We start from the raw sequence: 20420 nt of genomic DNA on the forward strand, positions 1-20420 counted from the left end.
AACATGATTTTGTATCATATTAATTTACACCAAATTCCAAATGAAGGACAGGAAACTTACCACATACTATGTGTCATAATTGAACCTAGATTAAGTCATATGATTATCAGTAAAGAAGGCATTCATACCTCCATATGTACTTTTTAAGGCACTTATTGTGTTATATTTAAAAATTATATAAATAATACGAAATGACACGTTTGTGGAAATAAAATAATATACATTTTATTTATATACTTTATTTAATATATGTGCTTTTTGCTTTATTGTATGGAAAGAGGTAATAGTCGTAGAGTTTTATGATTATTGAGTACAGAATATTGATATTTCTCTACTAGAAAGTTTTTTAATTTATTTTTTGAAAGAGAGAAAAAACACATCAGTTTGTTGTTCTATTTAGTAATGCATTTAGTGTTTGATTGCTGACCAGGGATAAACCAGAACCTTGGTGTATCGGGATGACTCTCTAACCAACTGAGTTACCAGGCTAGGGCCTCTGCTCGAAAGAAGCTTAAAAATAAAATGAAAAGACCTAATATTTTAACTACTTGCTTGGTACTAGCAGTACTCCACTACAGCCACCACCAGTTCTTCAATACAATATTAATTTTCATTATATATAATTTAAAATAAGGAGAATGAAAAAAATAAAATAAGAATGTCTGTGTGCCAGACACTGTACTAGACACTGGCAATACTATAGTATATTATAGATAAGTCCCTGTTCTTACAGAGTATATGTGCTACTGAAGAATATTTAAAACTAAACAGGCAGTTTCAAGTCATTGTGATAAGTGATATAACGGGGAAATACAAAGAGTTATAGCAGAGAATCCTTATTCACACTGGTCAGGTCAGCTCAGGATTAGGCTTCTTAGAAAGTAGTGTTTAAGCTGAGACTTGAAAAATAAATAGAAGTCAACCAGACCTAAAAGAAGAGGGTTAGGGCTCCATGTAAAGGAAAACATGTGAAAAAGGCCAGAGGTATGATACATTCTGATAAATACCAGTTTACTTTCTGTGACTAGAACTTAAAAGTACTAGAGCAGCAATTTTCAACCAGTATGCCGCAAAAATTTTTTTTAAAATATATTTTATTGATTTTTTACAGAGAGGAAGAGAGAGGGATAGAGAGTTAGAAACATCGATGAGAGAGAAACACCGATCAGCTGCCTCTTGCACACTCCCTACTGGGGATGTGCCCGCAACCAAGGTACATGCCCTTGACCGGAATCGAACCTGGGACCCTTGAGTCCGCAGGCCGACGCTCTATCCACTGAGCCAAACCGGTTTCGGCTGCCGCAAGCATTTTTAAAACATGCAATAGCTGACTGTGTAGTCAGGGGCACTGACCTACCTCTTTTCCCTTAGATTGTCAAAAAAAAAAAAAAAAATGACAATAGCCAACACAACAATAGCTGTTCGGTGTGAATGAATCAAAATTATACCTTTTTTTTGTCAGATCAGCAAAAAATATTTTTTTGGTGTGCCATAAAATTTTAGTAATCAGCTTATGTGTGCCATGAGATGTAAAAGGTTGAAAATCTCTGTATTAGAGAGAGAGTAGAATGGTAAGAAAGTTGCAGAAAGATTGGAAAACCACACTAAGAAGTTTGGGCTTATGCTGAGTCCACTAAAGAGTCATAGAAGGATTTTAAATTAGGGAGTGACATGATTAGATTAGTTTTTAGGGTTTTTTTATTTTTGGTTTTTTTTTTTGTTTGTTTGTTTTCCTTATGAACAATGGATTAGGAAGAAGAGGTAAGGGTTAGAGGGAGACTAAAGACTAGGACCACCAGGGACCACTGTAATTCAGGCTAGCAACCATAGTGGTATATAGAGCCCAATGAGCAAGTTCTTCTTTAATTGCCCCAAGAGCCTGACCAGCAAACTCAGTGGTTGAGCGTCCACCTATGAATCAGGAAGTCAGGATTCGATTCCTGGTCAGGCACATACCTGGGTCGCAGGCTCAATCCCCATTAGGGGACATGCAGGAGGCAGCCGATCGTGATTCTCTCTCATCATTGGTTTTTCTCTCTCCTTTTCCCTTCCTCTCTGAAATCAATAAAAATATATGAAAAAAATAATAAAATAAATCTAATTGCCCAAGATTAAAGTAAATGAAATTGAATAGCAATGGGTACCAGAGTCTCTATAGCTGGACCAGGTATGGGAGTAGAGATTCTTGCCTTCACTGATGGCTTCTACTAGCTGGTATGTCCAATTCTGATTCCATACTAGTTCCATGGTAGACATAAGATGAGACCACTAGATACAAAGTCTTGTATAATATTATGATTTTTACCTCTTTGGCTAATGTATAACCTTTTTTTATCTTTTGATATTTTAAATTTCTGTTTTATTGGGGCTTTAAGCATTACATCTTAGATAGAAGGTATTGAGTATCTTCTTTATGCTAATTTTATGAAATTATATCTACAGGTTCAGAAAGTGCTTCTCCAGTTCATTCAGCTCTGGGATCCAGGTCACAAACACCTTCTCCTTCTACATTGAATATAGAACATATGGAACAGAAAGATCTGCAGCTTGATGAGAAACTTCACCACTCTGTTCTTCAGACGCCAGATGACCTAGGCAATATTTGGAAATTAGATATTTGCCATTTCTCCTTTCAGGGCATTAGTGTTAAGAGATCTTAAAATAAGGCATCTTAAACTTGATTATGTATTATATACATATTTATTATGTATTATTCTATCATTGGGGTTTTCTAAGTCTTAGAAATTTGTTACTATAACATTTTTTATTACTCTTAAAGAATAATTTTATACTCTGATTTTTGTTATTTTATAGTTGATTACAGTTCTAGCATTAGTGATTACATTAATTTTGTGTGTTATATTATCATTGACATAGTGCCATTCATTTTCTAAAGCAGGAAATACATAATTTGGCATCATTATTCTTAATGTTGTATTTGAAGAACCTGCTGACTCACAGGAGAAAGTAGAATTATCACTTGCAAATCAGACTTTCAGTGAAACAATTGATCAAATCAATAATTTTTCATTGAACTTGATTCTTCAAGTATATCAACTAAATTTAATTAAAAAGTAGGCCATCCAAACAGAGTATATTTTTAAGTAAATGTTAAAAAGTAGGAAACCTTAGAAACTATAAATTTAAAAACAGAAGTTATTTTTGCTAAGTCCTACATGATGTAATAAGCATCAGGATAAGAAGTCATTTTTGCAAATATGCTAAAAACTTTGGTCAAGGACATAGTTGTTGAGATATTTACAGTAAATAATACAGAATGCCAGTTTCCTTGATAATGCAGCAGGTTTGTTCTCTGACCAAAGGAAGAAATTTTAAGCCATATAACTTTTGAACCCCTTTCTTTTTTTCTTTTTTTTAAGGTACACTTATTCTCTTAGCATGCAATTAACTTGGAATTACATAGCCCTATTTCTGGTTGTGCGTTGTTTCTGACCTTTCCTTTCCTCCTTTGACCTACAATTTTTTGTTTTTCGTTTTCTTTCTGGCATTTGGAATAAGTTTTAAACTTTTAGAAAATTGCAAGACTCGTAAAATGAATATCCATAAATCCTTTAAATTTACCAGTTATTATTTGCCACTTTATCCCTTTGTGTATACACACATAGGCACACAAAAAATCCCATCATCCCTTTTTTTAAATTCTATTTTTTTGAGTCATTTAACAGTGAATTACAAATATCAGACTCTACATACCTCAACACTTCAGCGAGAATGTCCTAAGAATAAGTACACATTAGTTTCCTGCATGACCACAATATAATGGCCACATTCAAGGTATTTAATGTTGATATGTCACTGCAGTTTTAGTTCATAATTAAATGTCCTCAGTTGTCCCAATAATGTCCTTTATAGCAACCTTATACCACCATTAGCCCAATCTAGGATTTAAAGAATCACACATTGTGTTCTGGCCAGATGACTTGGTTGGTTGGAGTGTCATCCTGTACACCAAAAGGTTGTGGGTTTGATCCTCAGTTGGGGCACATATGGGAGACAACCAATTGATGTTTCTCTGTCACATTGATGTTTTTCTCTATCTCTTCTCTCTCTCAAATCAATTTTTAGAAATATCCTCGGGTAAGGATTAAAAAATAAAAGGAATCACATTGTTGCTTGCTTTGTAATCATTTAAAATTTTGTTTAGTTTGAGAGGGATAAATTAGAGACAAAGTTGACATCACTATATTATGAAGCGTCTGTAGAGGGGAGATGTTAACAGAGATAGTACTAGGTGTATCGGTTAATAATGCAGATTTTTTTCAATAGATGGAGTTACACATATGTTGATATATATGCGATTTGATATGTATGCTATTTTGTTGTATTGACAACAAACTTCAAAACTTCATATGTCAAATTTGCTGAAGGTGTTAACATCATAGATATTTTTACACTTAAAAATGTCTAATTTCGTGCCAAAAAAAGAGCATTTGCGGGAAGTTATAATTCATTACTTTATTTTGAAGAAAAGTGCTGCTGAATACTTCAGGAAGCTTATGGTGAACAAGCTGGTTTAAATGCTTAAAAAGTGATGATTTCGATGTGAAAAACAAAGAACATCCAGGTCAACCGAAGAAGTTTGAAGACCAACAATTACAAGCATTAATGGATGAAGCTGCGTGTCAAACTCAAAAACAACTTGCAGAAAGATTAAAGGTTGCTCAGCAAACAATTTCCGATCGTTTACAAGCAATGGGGAAGATTTTAAAGGAAGGAAAGTGGGTGCCACATCAACTGAACGAAAGACAGATGGAAAACCGAAAAGTCATCAGTAAAATGTTGCTTCAACGACACGAAAGAAAAGTCTTTTTTTGCATTGAACTGTGACTGGATGAGAAGTGGATTTATTTTGAGAATCCCAAATGCACAAAATCATGAGTTGATCCAGGTCAACCATCAACATCGACTGCAAGGCCACATCGCTTAGAAAAGAAGACAATGTTCTGTGTTTGTTGGGATCAGGAAGGTGTGGTGTATTATGAGCTTCTAAAACCAGGTGAAACCGTTAATACTGATCGATACCGACAACAAATAATCAATTTGAACCACACTTTGATCGTGAAATGACCAGAATGTGCCAGAAGACACGGCAAAGTAATTTTGCTTCATGATGATGCACCATCACACACTTCAAAACCATGTAAAGACACATTAAAAGATCTTGCCTGGGAAATATTAATCCACCCGCCTTATTCACCAGACCTTGCTCCTTCAGATTACCACTTGTTCTGATCAATGGCACACACACTTTCTGAGCAGCACTTCAAAACGTACTAAGTGGAAAATTGGATCTCTGAATGGTTTGCCTCAAAACGAGAAGTTCTATTGGGACGGTATCCACAAATTACCTGAAAGATGGGGAAATGTGTAGATGGACATTACTTTGAATAAAGCACTTTTGATGTTTCTCTTGAAATTATCGTGTTTCCTTTGATTACAAAATCCGCTGTTACTAACCGGTACACCTAGTAAACACTGCATGCTTTCTTTTAGTCTAGTGAGTTTATACCAGAGTCCATTTTTTTATTATTGTGAAAGACTATTCAGTAGCTTTTTAATAATACAATCAGTTATTGTATACCTTATAAGCAAAGAAAAAAAGGTAAACATTAAGAGTAAAGGATGTACATATAGTACTAACAAACATAATAAGATTTTTATCAAGCAGGAAAATTTTTTACTGACGAATGATTTTCCCTTTTTTACTGTATACATTGAGCAGAAAGAGTTTTTTAATGTATCATACAACTGAAACCTATATAATTTATTAACCAATGTCACCCCAATAACTTTAATAAAAAATTTTTTTAAAGAGTAATAGATTTTTCTTTTTAAAGCTGGAGGAAACCTATATTGATACTCAGCTATCCCATCTATTTAACAAATGAAGAAGCATAGCCTTAGGGAGGTTATTAAATAACTTACACATCACATAATTTGTGATAGGACTAGGATCCAAGGTAATATATTTTTTACATATAACCTTGCCAATATTAATAAAAATATAATTACAGAAATTTTAGATTATGTTTAAATTTTAGTAAAAATATGTATTTTTCAATGTCATTGTGATATCCTTTTAATGGTAGGTCTGACATAATTGTGAAATGTATTTCTTTGTAAGTTTTAACTAAAAAAACTGGCTTATAAAGACTTCCTACAGGATCTGCCTGTAGCCTGAGATTTTATATTAATTTGATGATATAATCTGAAGTAGTTATTAGATAGATTATATAGTTGTAAATATGATCTTTTTATCAAACATAAATTTCTTTATCCAGTATCTTCCTCATTTCCTCCTTAGGTAAATCTAGATAGAAGCACTATGGGATAAGTAATTATTGCCATAATAAGGAATTATGAACTGGTAATATTTTTACCTTATCAAGAAAAAAATAACACTAATGAATATTAACTTTTATTTACTTTTATAGATATTTAAGATAGTTAATTCATCTCTTTTGTGTTTTTATGATCAATTATCCAGAAAAATTACTAATACTTGTGTATTATTTTTTTCTATAGAAATCAGTGAATTTCCATCTGAATGTTGTAGTGTGATGGCAGGGGGTACTCTTACAGGATGGCATGCTGATGTTGCTACTGTAATGTGGCGAAGAATGCTAGGCATTTTGGGAGATGTCAATGCTATTATGGATCCTGAAATACATGCTCAAGTTTTTGATTACCTCTGTGAACTTTGGCAGAATTTAGCTAAGGTAAAAAAGAAAAGATATAAGAGAAGGAAACTAAAATAAAGTATTAAGAAGCAGAAGCCTTAAATAACATAGCCACACTATCCTTTCTCCACCCCACCCCCCCCTCCTTATTATATACTAGTGCTTTCCACGATGAAGTCACTTAACCCTGATTAAATATGTAGTTAGTGGTAGATATTGGACTTGATCTCAAGTTTAAGGTAAAACAAATTAGAAGAAAGAACATTTTACATAGGTTTATTGCATTTTATTTGAAAATTACAGATTAGAGATAACCTTGGCATTTCGACTGATAACCTGACCTCCCCTTCTCCACCAATTTTGATACCTCCATTGAGAATTCTTACACCTTGGCTTTTCAAGGTAAGCTTAATATATAAAATTTAAACATTTCATTTAACATATAAGTATGTGTCAGTCTTAAACATATGACAGATGTTTGATTTATTGTCTTTTAGCACACTTAGTTTTTAGTCGTTAGGGGTTATATAGCAAAGAGAGTGGGCATAGCAAAATTATTGTACAGCAAGCATGTCAAACTCAAAGGCTAACATGGGCCAAATAAGGGTTAAGTTTATGTGGGTTTCAAAAAAACAAAAGCCTCAATTTTCATAGAAACGTAGGTTTGTTTCGATAGAGACATGCTGAATACAAAGAGCTGAAATAAATGAGTATTCATTAACATAAAATAATAGAACATTTTAATAAAAATTAATATTTTTTCTTGAACATTAACTTACCAGTCACTGAATAACTGCACAAATTAATAACACAAATAAACCTATTTTTTTGGTTCTCCAAAAGCAAAATATTTCCTGTTGTGCACACCAAACGAGTCAGTACAAGAATAATAGCATGGCAATCAGCTGCTAAAATATTCGCTGCTAGTATTAGTGGAGAGAAATGGTGCACCTGCGCATAAGGCACATAAGGGAAATGAATGAAACACGCTTATAATAATCAGTCATTAGTGAACGTTATAGTTTGTTGTTAATAATTATGTATAACAATATTGTAAAAGTTAAGTTACAACATTTTTATTGAAATGTTTCTTACATACCATTATATTGGCGGGGCCACAAAAATATTCATTGTTGGCCACATGTGGCCCGCCGGCCGCGAGTTTGATATGCTTGTTGTACAGGATGCATCATTTTTATAGAAAAGTATGTTTTTACTAGAGGCCCAGTGCAAGAAATTCAGGTACTGGTAGGGTCCCTAGTGGTTGCCAGCTGCCGGCCACCGGCCGGGTACTCCCTCCCTTCTCCCAGCTGCTGCCACCACTGTCCAGGGCCTCCCTCCCTTCCCCGGCTGCCTGCCAGCGCCCCCGGCTGGGGCCTCCCTCCCTTCCCCCAGTTGGCCCGCCCCCTGGTTGAACTCCCGGAAGAACTCCAGTGGAGGGGACAATTTGCATATTACACTTTTATTATATAGGACTAGAGGCCCAGTGCACGAAATTCGTGCACTAGGTAGGGTATCTCTCAGCCCAGCTTGCACTCTCTCTAATCTGGTACCCCTCGGAGGATGTCCGACTGCCGGTTTAGGGATCGGGCCTAAACCGGCAGTCGGACATTCCTCTCACAATCCGGGACTGCTGGCTTCTAACCATTCACCTGCCTGATTGCCCCTAACTGCTTCTGCCTGCCAGCCTGATCACCCCCTAACCACTCCCCTGCCGACCTGATTGACACCTAACTGCTCCCCTGCCTCCTGATCACCCCAACTGCCCTCCCTTGCTGACCTGATCTTGCCCCCAACTGCCCTCCCCTGCCAGCCTGGTCACCCCCAACTGCCCTCCCCTACAGACCTGGTTGCCCCCAACTGTCCTCCCCTGCCAGCCCCATCACCCCCAGCTTCCCCCCACCCTACTGGCCTGTTCACCCCCAATTGCCCTCCCCTGCTGGCCTGATCGCCCACAACTGCCCTCCCCTGCTGGCCATCTTGTGGCGGTCATCTTGTGGTGATGTGAGGGCGTCGCCTGAGGGCGTGAGGACCACCTAGGCTTTTATTAGTATAGATTATATTTAATGAAATAATTAACCTTAAATTTGTGTCACAGTATATACTTTAAAGATATGATTCTTTTAAGTATCACTTGATAATGCTTGATACATTTTTCTAAGTGAAATTATGTGGGAATTCATACTGTTTTGTATCATTTTAATGATAATGGTTTAGATAATTCTGATATTTAGTTCAGTAAAGAAATTGGGCCAACATAGAAATGAATGAAAATAAATATATTGCTTTATAGGGGGCAGGGGCTGTCGTGGAGAGGTCAGTGGAGGAGAAAGGAGACTTATGTAATACTTTAAACAATAAAGAATTTAAATTTTTAAGAAAATAGCGTGTGTGGGGTTAAGGAGTATATAAAAATTGTACTTTCTGCTCAATTTTGCTATGAACCTAAGACTATTCTTTTAAAAAGTCTATTTAAAAACAAAACAAAAATGAATAGTAAAGCATTTGATGTTATAGGCACAGAAAACTTAATAACAACAATATCATACTGTAAGGGATATATAAATAACACTTTGTTATATAAATAAGATATGTGCTTTGAAAAAAATCTATGAAAGCCTGAACAACCGTTATGAACAGTCGACCAAACAACCAGTTGTTATGATGCACACTGACCACCAGGGGACAGACGCTCAACGCAGGAGCTGTGCCTGGTGGTCAGTGCACTCCCACAGCTAACCTCCGACAGTCCCTCCCCTAGGCCGGCCAACCTCCCGTGGTCCCTCCCCCCGGCCAGCTGGGTGGTCAGTTTGCTCCCACAGCCAACCTCCCGCGGCCCAGGTCAGCCAACCTCCCATGGTCCCTCTCCCTGGCCAGCTGGCCCCAAGATGGCCCCAATCGCCGGCCAGGCCAAGGCACCCCACCTGTGCACAAATTCATGCACCGGGCCTATATATTTTTATTTTTATTTTTATTTTTATTTATATTTATGTTAGAGGCCCGGTGCATGAATTTGTGCACGGGTGGGGTCCCTCATATATATATCTTGCTATATTTAAATGTTTAAGTATTTAATAAACAGTATTTGTTTTTGAGTAGTAATAAAGCCAATATTTTTAAATTGTAGGCAACCATGTTGACTGATAAATATAAGCAAGGTAAATTACATGCTTATAAACTTATATGCAATACAATGAAAAGAAGACAAGATGTTTCTCCAAATCGAGATTTTCTGACACATTTCTATAACATAATGCATTGTGGATTACTTCATATTGATCAGGTAAATATATGCACTTTCTAGCAAGTTGCTTTATATGTTTATGTTTGATTCTCAATTCTCTTTAACTCTTGTTTTTGAAATGTAGGTGGAAAAACAAGCTATTGTAACAAGGGGTTGACGTGATTATTAAATGCATTATTCCTCTAATGTTATAACAAATAGTTCACTTTTTGAAGAGATTAAGCCATCCTTTGCTTACGTTGACATTTTGTAATTATTACTTGATAATTGGTACTTGAGGCATATGGACTTACTCATCTAGTCATGTAGTATTCAGAGGTTTATTTCTACTCTAAGAGTCAGCACATCACATTTTCTTATTACCATAAATTGTATGATCATAATGACAATTATATTGACTTGGCATTTGTGTCAATCACAATCATTACATTATATCGTCATAATTATGACTCTAGAACATTACTTCAGGGGTCTTGATCCTGGCCAAAAAAACTGAAAAGTGTGGGAGGTTACAAGTCAAAGTAATGCAAGCATTTTTATCAAATGTGGTTAAATTTCACTTTCAGTTCATTTAGAGAGCATTAAATTTATATTAAAAGATATTTCACTTTCTGAAAAATGAGTGAACTTCTCGCATTAATTAGGACTAATTACAATGTTCTACCTTATAACATGTCTCAGATAAATTGATGATCTTGATAACTAGAAAAAGAGAGCTTTTGTGTAAGATAAATCACATTGAGTAATACAAGGTAATATACCACATTCTCATTGTAAATTCCAAAGGCAAAGTGGATTATTAATCAAGTCAAGAATATTCCCTCAAAGGTGACTACATCTAGATTTCCAATGCTAAATACCTATCATCAAAGGACTTCAGTTTATCTAAAAAAGAGAATCTCTTCAGTTGTAATATAACAGGTCACACAACTTCAGAGATCAGAATCATCACATGGAAACAAATAGGTAACAGGAGGAGATACTCTGCAATTCAGTTTTAACCCTCTGAAACAAAGAGCCTTCCAACTTCCTCTGTGGTAATGAAAAAAATGCTGTATTGATGTCAGTTAAACAAATGTGTTTTAAGTTTACTTTCCTTTGACAGAATATAATAATAAGTATGGATTATTTGGAGGAATTAAAATTAGTATTTGTAATTAGTCAGCCAATATATAGGAACTAGAGGCCCGGTACACGAATTCGTACACCAGTGGGGTCCCTCGGCCTAGCCTGTGGATCAGGCCGAAACCGGCTCCCTGACATCCTCTGAGGGGCCCTGGATTGCGAGAGGGCGCAGGCCAGGCCAAGGGATGCCACTGGTGCACGATTGGGGCTGGGGAGGGACATGGGAGGTTAGCCAGCCAGGGAGGGACCGCGGGAGGGCTCCAGGGTGTATCCAGCCCATCTCACTCAGTCCCGATCAGGGACCCCAGCAGCAAGCTAACCTACCAGTTGGAGCATCTTCCCCCTGGTGGTCAATGCACATCATAGCAACTGGTCAACCAATCCAACTGTCTGCCCCCTGGTGGTCAGTGCACATCATAGCGACTGGTCGACCGGTCAGTGTCTGTCTCCTGGTGGTCAGTGCACATCATAGCGAGCAGTTGAGCAGCCTTAGTATACATATTATGCTTTGATTGGTTGAACAGACGACCCGACACTTAGCATATTAGGCTCTTATTATATAGGATTACCTGTTTTATTATTTCATGTGATATCTGTTTTTAAGGATATTGATTAGCTGATACTCAAGATTACATTTGTTATATTCTTTCTCCCTTCTTTCCTTATTCTCAGGATATTGTCAATACAATCATCAAGCACTGCTCACCTCAGTTTTTTTCACTTGGTTTGCCTGGTGCCACAATGCTTATTATGGATTTTATTGTAGCAGCTGGCAGAGTGGCTTCTTCAGCTTTTCTCAATGTAAGTTTTTATTTCCTGTTCTTCATAATATAACAAATATTAGTTAACCAGGACACTACTAAGGAGCAACAAAGGAAGAGCTAAGCTGTTCTTGATAAAAATAGAGCAATCTAATGTTCAGGAAATTTCACAGTTTAATTGGAATTGTTGTGTCTCCTGCATTAAAAAAAGTAAGAAGTTCTAATGTATAAGATTGTATAACTAAAATTTGTTGAGGAATTGACCCAAGAGCTATAAAAATGGACTAAATCTGATAAGCAAAACCGAATTTTAAACCGAGGAAATACATATAAGGATAGGAGGGAAGAAAGTAAAGAAATGACAATAGACTATAGCAAAAGAAAAGAAAGAAACAGAGGTGAGATAACCCAGAAAATATGCTCTTAGGAATACACACTAACCTCTAAAACAGCATGTGGGATTTTTTTTATGTAGCTATGGAGCTGAGGTGGTGCCAAGTAACTCAATATAGTTGGAACATGTTCATTTTAAGAGGCAGGGGTGAATTAAAGAGAAAGACAATGACTGTTTATAGTGCTAAAGAGAATAGATTTCATCCTAAGGAAATAATGAAGAACCATTGAAGGATTTTAAGAAAAGATCAAATTTGTATTTTAGAAAGATCACTCTGGAGCAAAGTATAAATAAGAAATAATTAATTGAAAGCCTACTAGAAAATTCAAAGAGTATTTGGGTAAGAATCTTACATAATAAAAAGGTAATATTTAAATTACCATCACTCCGCTACGCCCACGATTGGGCCAGCGGGAGACACAGGGGGCGGGACTCAGGGTGGCTGGGGTGGTGATTGGGCCGGCAGGACGCCGAGCTCGCGTTGCCAGCGGCGACGCGAGCTCAGCGTCTGCGCCATGGCTGTGCTGCGGCACAGACAGGCCTCTGGGGCAGCGAGCCGGCATTTTGGAGGTTTGGAGGCGGAGGGCGGCTCCCGGGGAGGAGTCTGGTGGCAGTTGGGCCGCAGGAGCACGTGATGGCGGCCCCAGCCTTCCTGGGCGGGAGGCAAAGGCAAGACCCCGGCCTGGGCTCCGGCCGCAGGAGGACCACACCCCCGCCCCGCCTCGCCCTAGGGGCCTAGGGACTTCGGAGCTGCCGACCAGCGGACAGACAGCTTACACGTGCATGATTAAATCATGCACTGGGCTTCTAGTAATCAATAATACTTGACCAGCACTTTATAACTTGCAAAGCAGTTTTACAAACATTCTTTTTCATTTATAAGCTACAAAAGACCAACAGTGATGAGGGCGAGTTCTATTTGGGGCATAGTAAGCTGCCCATTAGACATGCATGAGATGTTGGGAGGTCCATTGTATGTATTACTCAGGAGCTCAAAGGATACATCAGGACTGAAAATGTAAAGCTGGGAAACATTGCTTTTGAGATAGTATTGAAACCCATGAAACTGGATGCAATCATCAGAGGAAATGTGCAAATAAAAGAAAAACCTGTGTTTATAGTTATTAACCTAATTTCTCTAGTTCCCTGAGAACAGTGATCATGTCTTACTCATCTTGCATCTCCAGGGCCTAGCCCAGCATCATACTTATAGATATTTATTAATTGAATGTGTAAGTATTTATTTAGCACCATAGTATGTGTTAAACATAGTGCTAAGCTATTATTATTAAACTTTTTTTTTTGCCTTGTGTACAAAATGTTCTTTTGGGTAGAATACAGAAGGATATAGAATAAATGAGATAAGATTATAAAGTACAATGAGTGGCCAGATTATTATGCATTCAGAGATCATAATAATCTGGCCACTCGGTGTATATCCTATATAATAAAAGGCTAATAGGCAAATTGTCCCCTCGACCAGGAATTCGACCAGTAGGCAGGCCGGCCAACTGCCCATGTCCCCTCCCCCTGGCCAGGCTGGCTGGACCCCACCCATGCACGAATTCATGTACCGGGCCTCTAATATATATATATGTATATATACTGAGTAGCCAGATTATTATGCATTCAGAGATCATAATAATCTGGCCATTCAGTGTATATTAACATTTATAGAACATAGGACAACCTATTTGTCTATACCAGTAGGAGGAGCTTAGTATAGTGGTTAAAAGCATGGAGTCTAGAGTTAATCAGCCTGGGTTCAAATCCCAGCTCTGCCACTTATTAGCTCTAAGACCTTGTGTAAGTTTCTAATTAATTTCTCTATCTCAGTTTCTTCATCTATAAAATGGAGATGACCTTTCTCATAGGGTTATTTTATAAGGATTAAAATAATATTTGTAACATGGTTAGGACATTATATGACACATTTTGCAATATGAGAGCTTGTTAAATAAAATAAATTATATGGTAATTCAGACAAAGAAGAGATCTTACTTGTTTAGGGGAGATTTCATGTAAAAGATGCTTGAATATATCCGTGGTAGATTAGTATTTTTATAAGTCAGAATGGAGATGAGGGGTAGTATTCTAGGCAGGGGGAAACATCAGAAAGCTGTCAAAGAATGACAAATAATCCATTTTATTTAGAAGCTAGTTAACCTAACTAGAGAGTAGTAGACAGAAAGAACAGAAAGGTATTTTAGATCCCAGCTATCCAAAATGTAGTCTGCACACCAAAAACATTTGTCATGATCTTGGCGCTTGTTGGAAATGCAGAATCTCAGATCCCATCCCAGACATACTGAAATAGAATATACATTTTAACTATATCTCAAATGATTGATATGGACATTAAAGGTTGATAAGCACTGCTCCTATACCAGTAGGAGGAGCTTAGAGTTTTGTTGAAAATCATAATAGATTTTTAAAGTACTCCATTACCTCTATTATGGCATTTATTAACATAAGGAAATCCTCTTGAAGATAGGTTCTTGATTTATGTGAATAGAAGTATTATATTTCTAATAGATTCTTTTAGCATCTTTGTTAGGTATTAAATGTATAAATCAATTTGTACTTATTTTAGTACATATTGCAATGTATTAGTAGGTTGATGTTGGTGTTTGGTAGGCATGTAAGAACTCAGAGAAGAAAAAGAAATGTTCAGTGCTAGTACTTCAGAAATGGCTCAATACAGCTAAGGGGAAAAAGATGAAAAGTTAGCTTCACTCCAAGCATAAATTCTAATTTCGCTTTTAGTAAGTAGTACTGGCAGTGTTTTATGTCAAGTGCATAACATAAAAACTATCTAGATTAGTGCCTGTGACTTTTAAAATATAGTTAACATTTTCATCCTTAGTTATTTAACTCATCCTTAGGTAGTAACATTGAATCATATGCTCATTAGAACAATGTTATTATTTTTTTAATAATTCTTTATTGTTGAAAAAATTACATATGTTCCCTTTTTCCCCCCATTGACACCCTCCAGGCTGCTTCCCCTTCCCCCCGCCCCAGGCCTTCAGCACTCTACTGTCTATGTCCATGGGTTATGTATATATGCATTCAAGGTCTTTGGTTGATTACCTCCCACCCTCCCCTGCCTTCCGTCTGAGATTCCACACTCTGTTCCATGCTTCCATGTCTCTGGATCCACTCGGTTCATCAGTTTATTTTGTTACTTAAAGTCCACATGTGAGTGCGATCATGTGATACTTGTCTTTCTCTGACTGACTTATTTCACTTAGCATAATACTATCTAGGTCTGTGTATGCTGTCTCAAAAGCCAAGAGATCCTTTTTTACTGCTGCATAGTACTCCATGGTATAAATGTGTACCCCAGCTTTTTTATCCACTCATCTACTGATGGGCACTTGGGCTGTTTTCAGATCTTAGCTATTGTAAATTGTGCTGCTATGAACATAGGGGTGCATACATTCTTTTTCTGCTTGGTGCTTCGGGTTTCTTAGAATATATTCCTAGAAGTAGGATCACTGGGTCAAATGACAGATCCATATTTAATATTTTGAGGAAACTGCATACTGCTTTCCATAATGGTTGCACCAGTCAGCATTCCCACCAGCAGTGTACTAGGGTTCCCTTTTCTCCACATCCTCGCCAGCACTTGTCATTTGTTGATTTTTTGATGGTAGCCATTTTAACAGCTGTGAGATGGTACATCATTGTCATTTTGATTTGCATCTCTCGGATGATTAGTGACTTTGAGCATTTTTTCATGTCTCTTGGCCACCTGTGTCCTCTTTGGAGAAGGGTCTATTGAGGTCCTTTGCCCATTTTTTAATTGGATCATTTGTCTTCCTTTTGTTAAGTTGTCTTGAGTTCCTTATATATTTTAGATATTAACCCTCTATCTGATGTATCATTGCCAAATATATTTTCTCATACGCTAGAATCTTTTTTTGTTTTAATGATGGTTTCTTTTGCTGTGCAGAAGCTTTTTATATTAATGTAGTCCCATTTGTTTATTTTCTCCTTAGTTTCCTTTGCCTTAGGACAGTGGTTGGCAAACTGCAGCTCGCGAGCCACATGCAGCTCTTTGGCCCCTTGAGTGTGGCTCTTCCACAAAATACCACAGCCTGGACAAGTCTATTTTGAAGAAGTGGCGTTAGAAGAAGTTTAAGTTTAAAAAATTTGGCTCTCAAAAGAAATTTCAATCATTGTACTGTTGATATTTGGCTCTGTTGACTAATGAGTTTGCCAACCACTGCCTTAGGAGATGTATCTGTAAACATATTGTTACGAGAGATGTCTGAGGTTTTGCTGCCTATGGTTTCTTCTAGAATTTTTATGGTTTCACAACTTACATTTACAAGTAAGTCTTTTATACATTTTGAGTTTAGTCTTGTGTATGGTGTAAGTTGGTGGTCTAGTTTCATTTTTTTGCATATATCTGTCCAATTTTCCAAACACCATTTATTGAAGAGACTGTCTTGACTCCAATGTTTGCTCTTGCCTCCTTTGTCAAATATTAATTGAGCATAATGGCTTGGGTCGATTTCTGAGTTCTCTATTCTGTCCCATTGATCTATATGCCTGTTCTTATGCCAGTACCAGGCTGTTTTGATTACGGTGGCTTTGTAATATAACTTGAAATCTGATATTGTGATTCCTCCAACTTTGTTTTTCTTTCTCAAATTGCTGCAGCTATTCAGGGTCTTTTTTGATTCCATATACATTTTTGGAGTATTTGTTCCAGCTCTGTGAAATTTTAATGGTATGGGATTAAATCCATAGATTGCCTTGGGTAGTATGGACATTTTAATGTTGATTATACCTATCCATGAACATGGTATATTCTTCCACTTGTTTATATCTCCTTCTGTCTCTTTTTTTCAACTTCCTATAGTTTTCCAAGTATAGGTCTTTTGCCTCCTTGGTTAAGTTTATTCCTAAGTATCTTAATTTTTTATTGCAATAGTAAATGGGATTATTTGTTTAATTTCTCTTTCTGAGAATTCATTATTGGTGTATAAAAAAAGCCATCGATTTTTGGATGTTGATTTTGTATCCTGCTACATTGCTAGATTCATTTGTTAAATCTAGTAGTTTTTTGGTGGAGTCTTTAGGGTTTTCTAGGTACAATACCATATCATCTGCGAATAATGAGAGTTTTACTTCCTCCTTTCCAATTTGGATTCCTTTTATTTCTTCTTGTCTGATTGCTATGGCTAGCACTTCCAGTACTTTGTTGAATAAGAGTGGTGAAAGCAGACATCCCTGTCTTGTTCCTGTTCTTAGGGGAGATGCTTTTAGTTTTTTTGCATTGAATATGATGTTGGCTATAGGTTTGTCATATATGGCCTTTATCATGTTGAGATATACTCCCTCTATTCCCACTGTGCTGAGAGTTTTTACCAAAAATGAGTGTTAGATTTTGTCGAATGCATTTTCTGCATCTCTTGATATGATCATGTGATTTTTGTCTTTCAATTTGTTTATGTGATGTATCACATTTATTGATTTGCATCCCTGGAATAAATCCCACTTGGTCATGGTGTATAATCTTTTTAATATATTGCTGGGTGTGATTTGCTAGTATTTTGTTGAGGATTTTAGCATCTATATTCATCAGGGATATTGGCTTGTAATTCTTTTTCTTTGTAGTGTCTTTATCTGATTTTGGAATTAGGATAATGCTTGTCTCATAAAAAAAGTTTGGAAGTGTTCCTTCCTCTTGGATTTTCTGAAATAGTTTGAGGAGTACAGATGTTAGTTCTTTGACTGTTTGGTAAAACTCCCGTGTGTAGCTGTTGGGACATGGACTTTTGTTTGCTGGGAGTTTTTTGATTACTGCTTCTATTTCATCAGTTGTTATTGGCCTATTCAGATTTTCTGATTCCTCCTGATTCAATTTTGGGAGATTGTATTTTTCTAGGAATTTTTCATTTCATCCACATAGTCCAGCTTCTCGGCATAGAATTGTTCATAGTATTTTCTTACAATCCTTTGTATTTCTGTGGTGTAGGTGGTTACTTTTCCACTTTTGTTTCTGATTTTATTTATTTGGGTCCTCTCTCTTTGTTTCTTGATGAGTCTGGCTAACGGTTTATCAATTGTGTTTAACCTTTCAAAGAACCAGCTCTTGGTTTCATTGATTTTTTTTTAATTTTTTTAATATCTATGTTATTTATTTCTGCTCTAATCTTTATTTCCTTCCTTCGACTTCCTTTGGGCTTTTCTTATTGTTCTCTTTCTAGTTCTTTAAGTTGTAGGGTTAAATACACTAATTGTTCTTGTTTTTTGAGGTATGCCTGTAGTACTATGAACTTCCCTCTCAAGACTGCTTTTGCTGTGTCCCAGAGATTTTGAGTTGTTTTGTGTTCATTTTCATTTGTTTCCAGGAATTTTTAAATTTTTTTCTTGATCTCATTGGTAATCCATTTATCCTATCTAATAAAAGAGTAATATGCAAATTGACCATCACTCCAAGACACAAGATGGTTGCCCCCAAGTGGTCAAAAATGGGTGACCAGGCCAGCAGAGGAGGGCAGTTGGGGGTGACCAGGCCGGCAGAGGAGGGCAGTTCGGAGAGACCAGGCCTGTTGGGGGGCGGGGGGGCAGGCCTGCAGGGGAGAGCAGTTGGGGAGGACCAGGCCTGCAGGGGAGGGCAGTTGAGGGGGGGGGACTAGGCCAGCAGGGGAGGGCAGTTGTGGGGGACCAGGCCAGCAGAGGAGGGTAGTTGGGCGGGACCAGGCCTGCAGGGGAGGGCAGTTGGGGGGACCAGTCCAGCAGGGGAGGGCAGTTGTGGGGGATCAGGACTGCAGGGGAGGGCAGTTGGGTGGGACCTGGCCTGCGGGGGGGGGGGGGGGTCAGTTGTGGGCAATCAGGCCAGCAGGGAGGTCAGTTAGGGGAACCTGGCCTTCAGGAGAGGGCAGTTGGGGGGCAGGCCTGCAGGGGAGGACAGTTGGGGGGGCAGGCCTGCAGGGGAGGGCAGTTAGGGATGATCAGGCCAGCAGGGGAGGGCAGTTAGGGGTGACCAGGCCTGCAGGGGAGGGCAGTTAGGGGCAAACAGGCTGGCAGGGGAGCAGTTAGGCATCAATTAGGCTGGCAGGGGAGTGGTTAGGGGGTGATCAGGCTGGCAGGCAGAAAGCGGTTAGGGGCAATCAGGCAGAGGCAGGTGAACGGTTGGGAGCTGGCAGTCCTGGATTGTGAGAGGGATGTCCAACTGCCCGTTTAGGCCCGATTCCGGTGGGATCGGGCCTAAGAAGGGTGGTCAGACATCCCTCAAGGGGTCCCAGATTGGAGAGGGTGCAGGCTGGGCTGAGGGACAAACCCCCCCACCCGTGCATGAATTTCGTGCACCAGGCCTCTAGTTGTTTAATAACATGCTATTTAGCCTCCATGTGTTTGAATGTTTTAGAACAATGTGTTATTTATTAACCAATGTCACCCTAATGAAAATAATAACATTTTTTTAAAAGGATAGTGTCTTATGATGTATGAGTTGCCTTTAAAACAAAAGTATATTTTTCCTTAAAACTAGGGTAATTTGTGTTGTTAATATTTTTAAAAATTTATAGTCTCGTTAACTGAGGCTAATTTCAGCTTATTAGCTGCTCTTGAGGAAAGCTCTGCTATTTGTTGCCCTTATTGAGAATGATAGGAGTTTATATGGGAAATATAAATGAAAACCTGAATCTTTTTGTGTTTCCCTGTTTCTTTTTGAATTTTGTCTTATTCGCTTACTTCTCTGTGTAACATGGTTAGGTGATAAAGTAATTTTTCTGATAACTTAATAACACTAATATATTTTAAAATTTTAAAAATCTGGTTACTTGTAGGCACCAAGAGTGGAAGCACAAGTTCTTCTGGGATCTTTAGTTTGCTTTCCTAACTTATATTGTGAACTGCCTGCTCTTCATCCCAATATTCCTGATATTGCTGTGTCTCAGTTTACAGATGTTAAGGTAAGAAATCAGATGCTAATTGTTAGCATTTAAATGATGTATAATCATAATGTATATTCAATAAAATGTGTATGCTTTCTTTTCTTAGAAATCCACATAATTGTTAAAGAACATTAACTAGCCATAATCCTCAGAACACAGGCTGGAATGTTTATTAGGAGCATAGCCTTTTTTGTGTTTATAACTGCTTTGGAAATGTTTTCTGATTATTGAACCCACCCACGTGTCAGTCTCTTAGGATTCATTCATTCACTCACTGAA

General features: G+C 37.6%; 1 protein-coding gene across 4 annotated transcripts in view; it reads left to right on the top strand.

Moving 5' to 3' along the window:
• Window positions 1-20420, top strand: part of RALGAPA1 (Ral GTPase activating protein catalytic subunit alpha 1) — a 278398-nt gene that overhangs the window by 120441 nt on the left and 137537 nt on the right. For all 4 annotated transcript variants that reach the window (XM_079767517.1, XM_079767520.1, XM_079767518.1 and 1 more), the window contains exons 21-26: window positions 2443-2595; window positions 6547-6740; window positions 7005-7103; window positions 9829-9984; window positions 11743-11871; window positions 20034-20159. In XM_079767517.1, coding sequence (XP_079623643.1) covers window positions 2443-2595; window positions 6547-6740; window positions 7005-7103; window positions 9829-9984; window positions 11743-11871; window positions 20034-20159 — 857 coding nt within the window. The remainder of the gene's footprint in view (window positions 1-2442; window positions 2596-6546; window positions 6741-7004; window positions 7104-9828; window positions 9985-11742; window positions 11872-20033; window positions 20160-20420) is intronic.

This window comes from Cnephaeus nilssonii (genome assembly GCF_951640355.1).
Source record: "Cnephaeus nilssonii genome assembly, chromosome: 4".
In the NCBI taxonomy this organism is placed as follows: Eukaryota; Metazoa; Chordata; class Mammalia; order Chiroptera; family Vespertilionidae; genus Cnephaeus; species Cnephaeus nilssonii.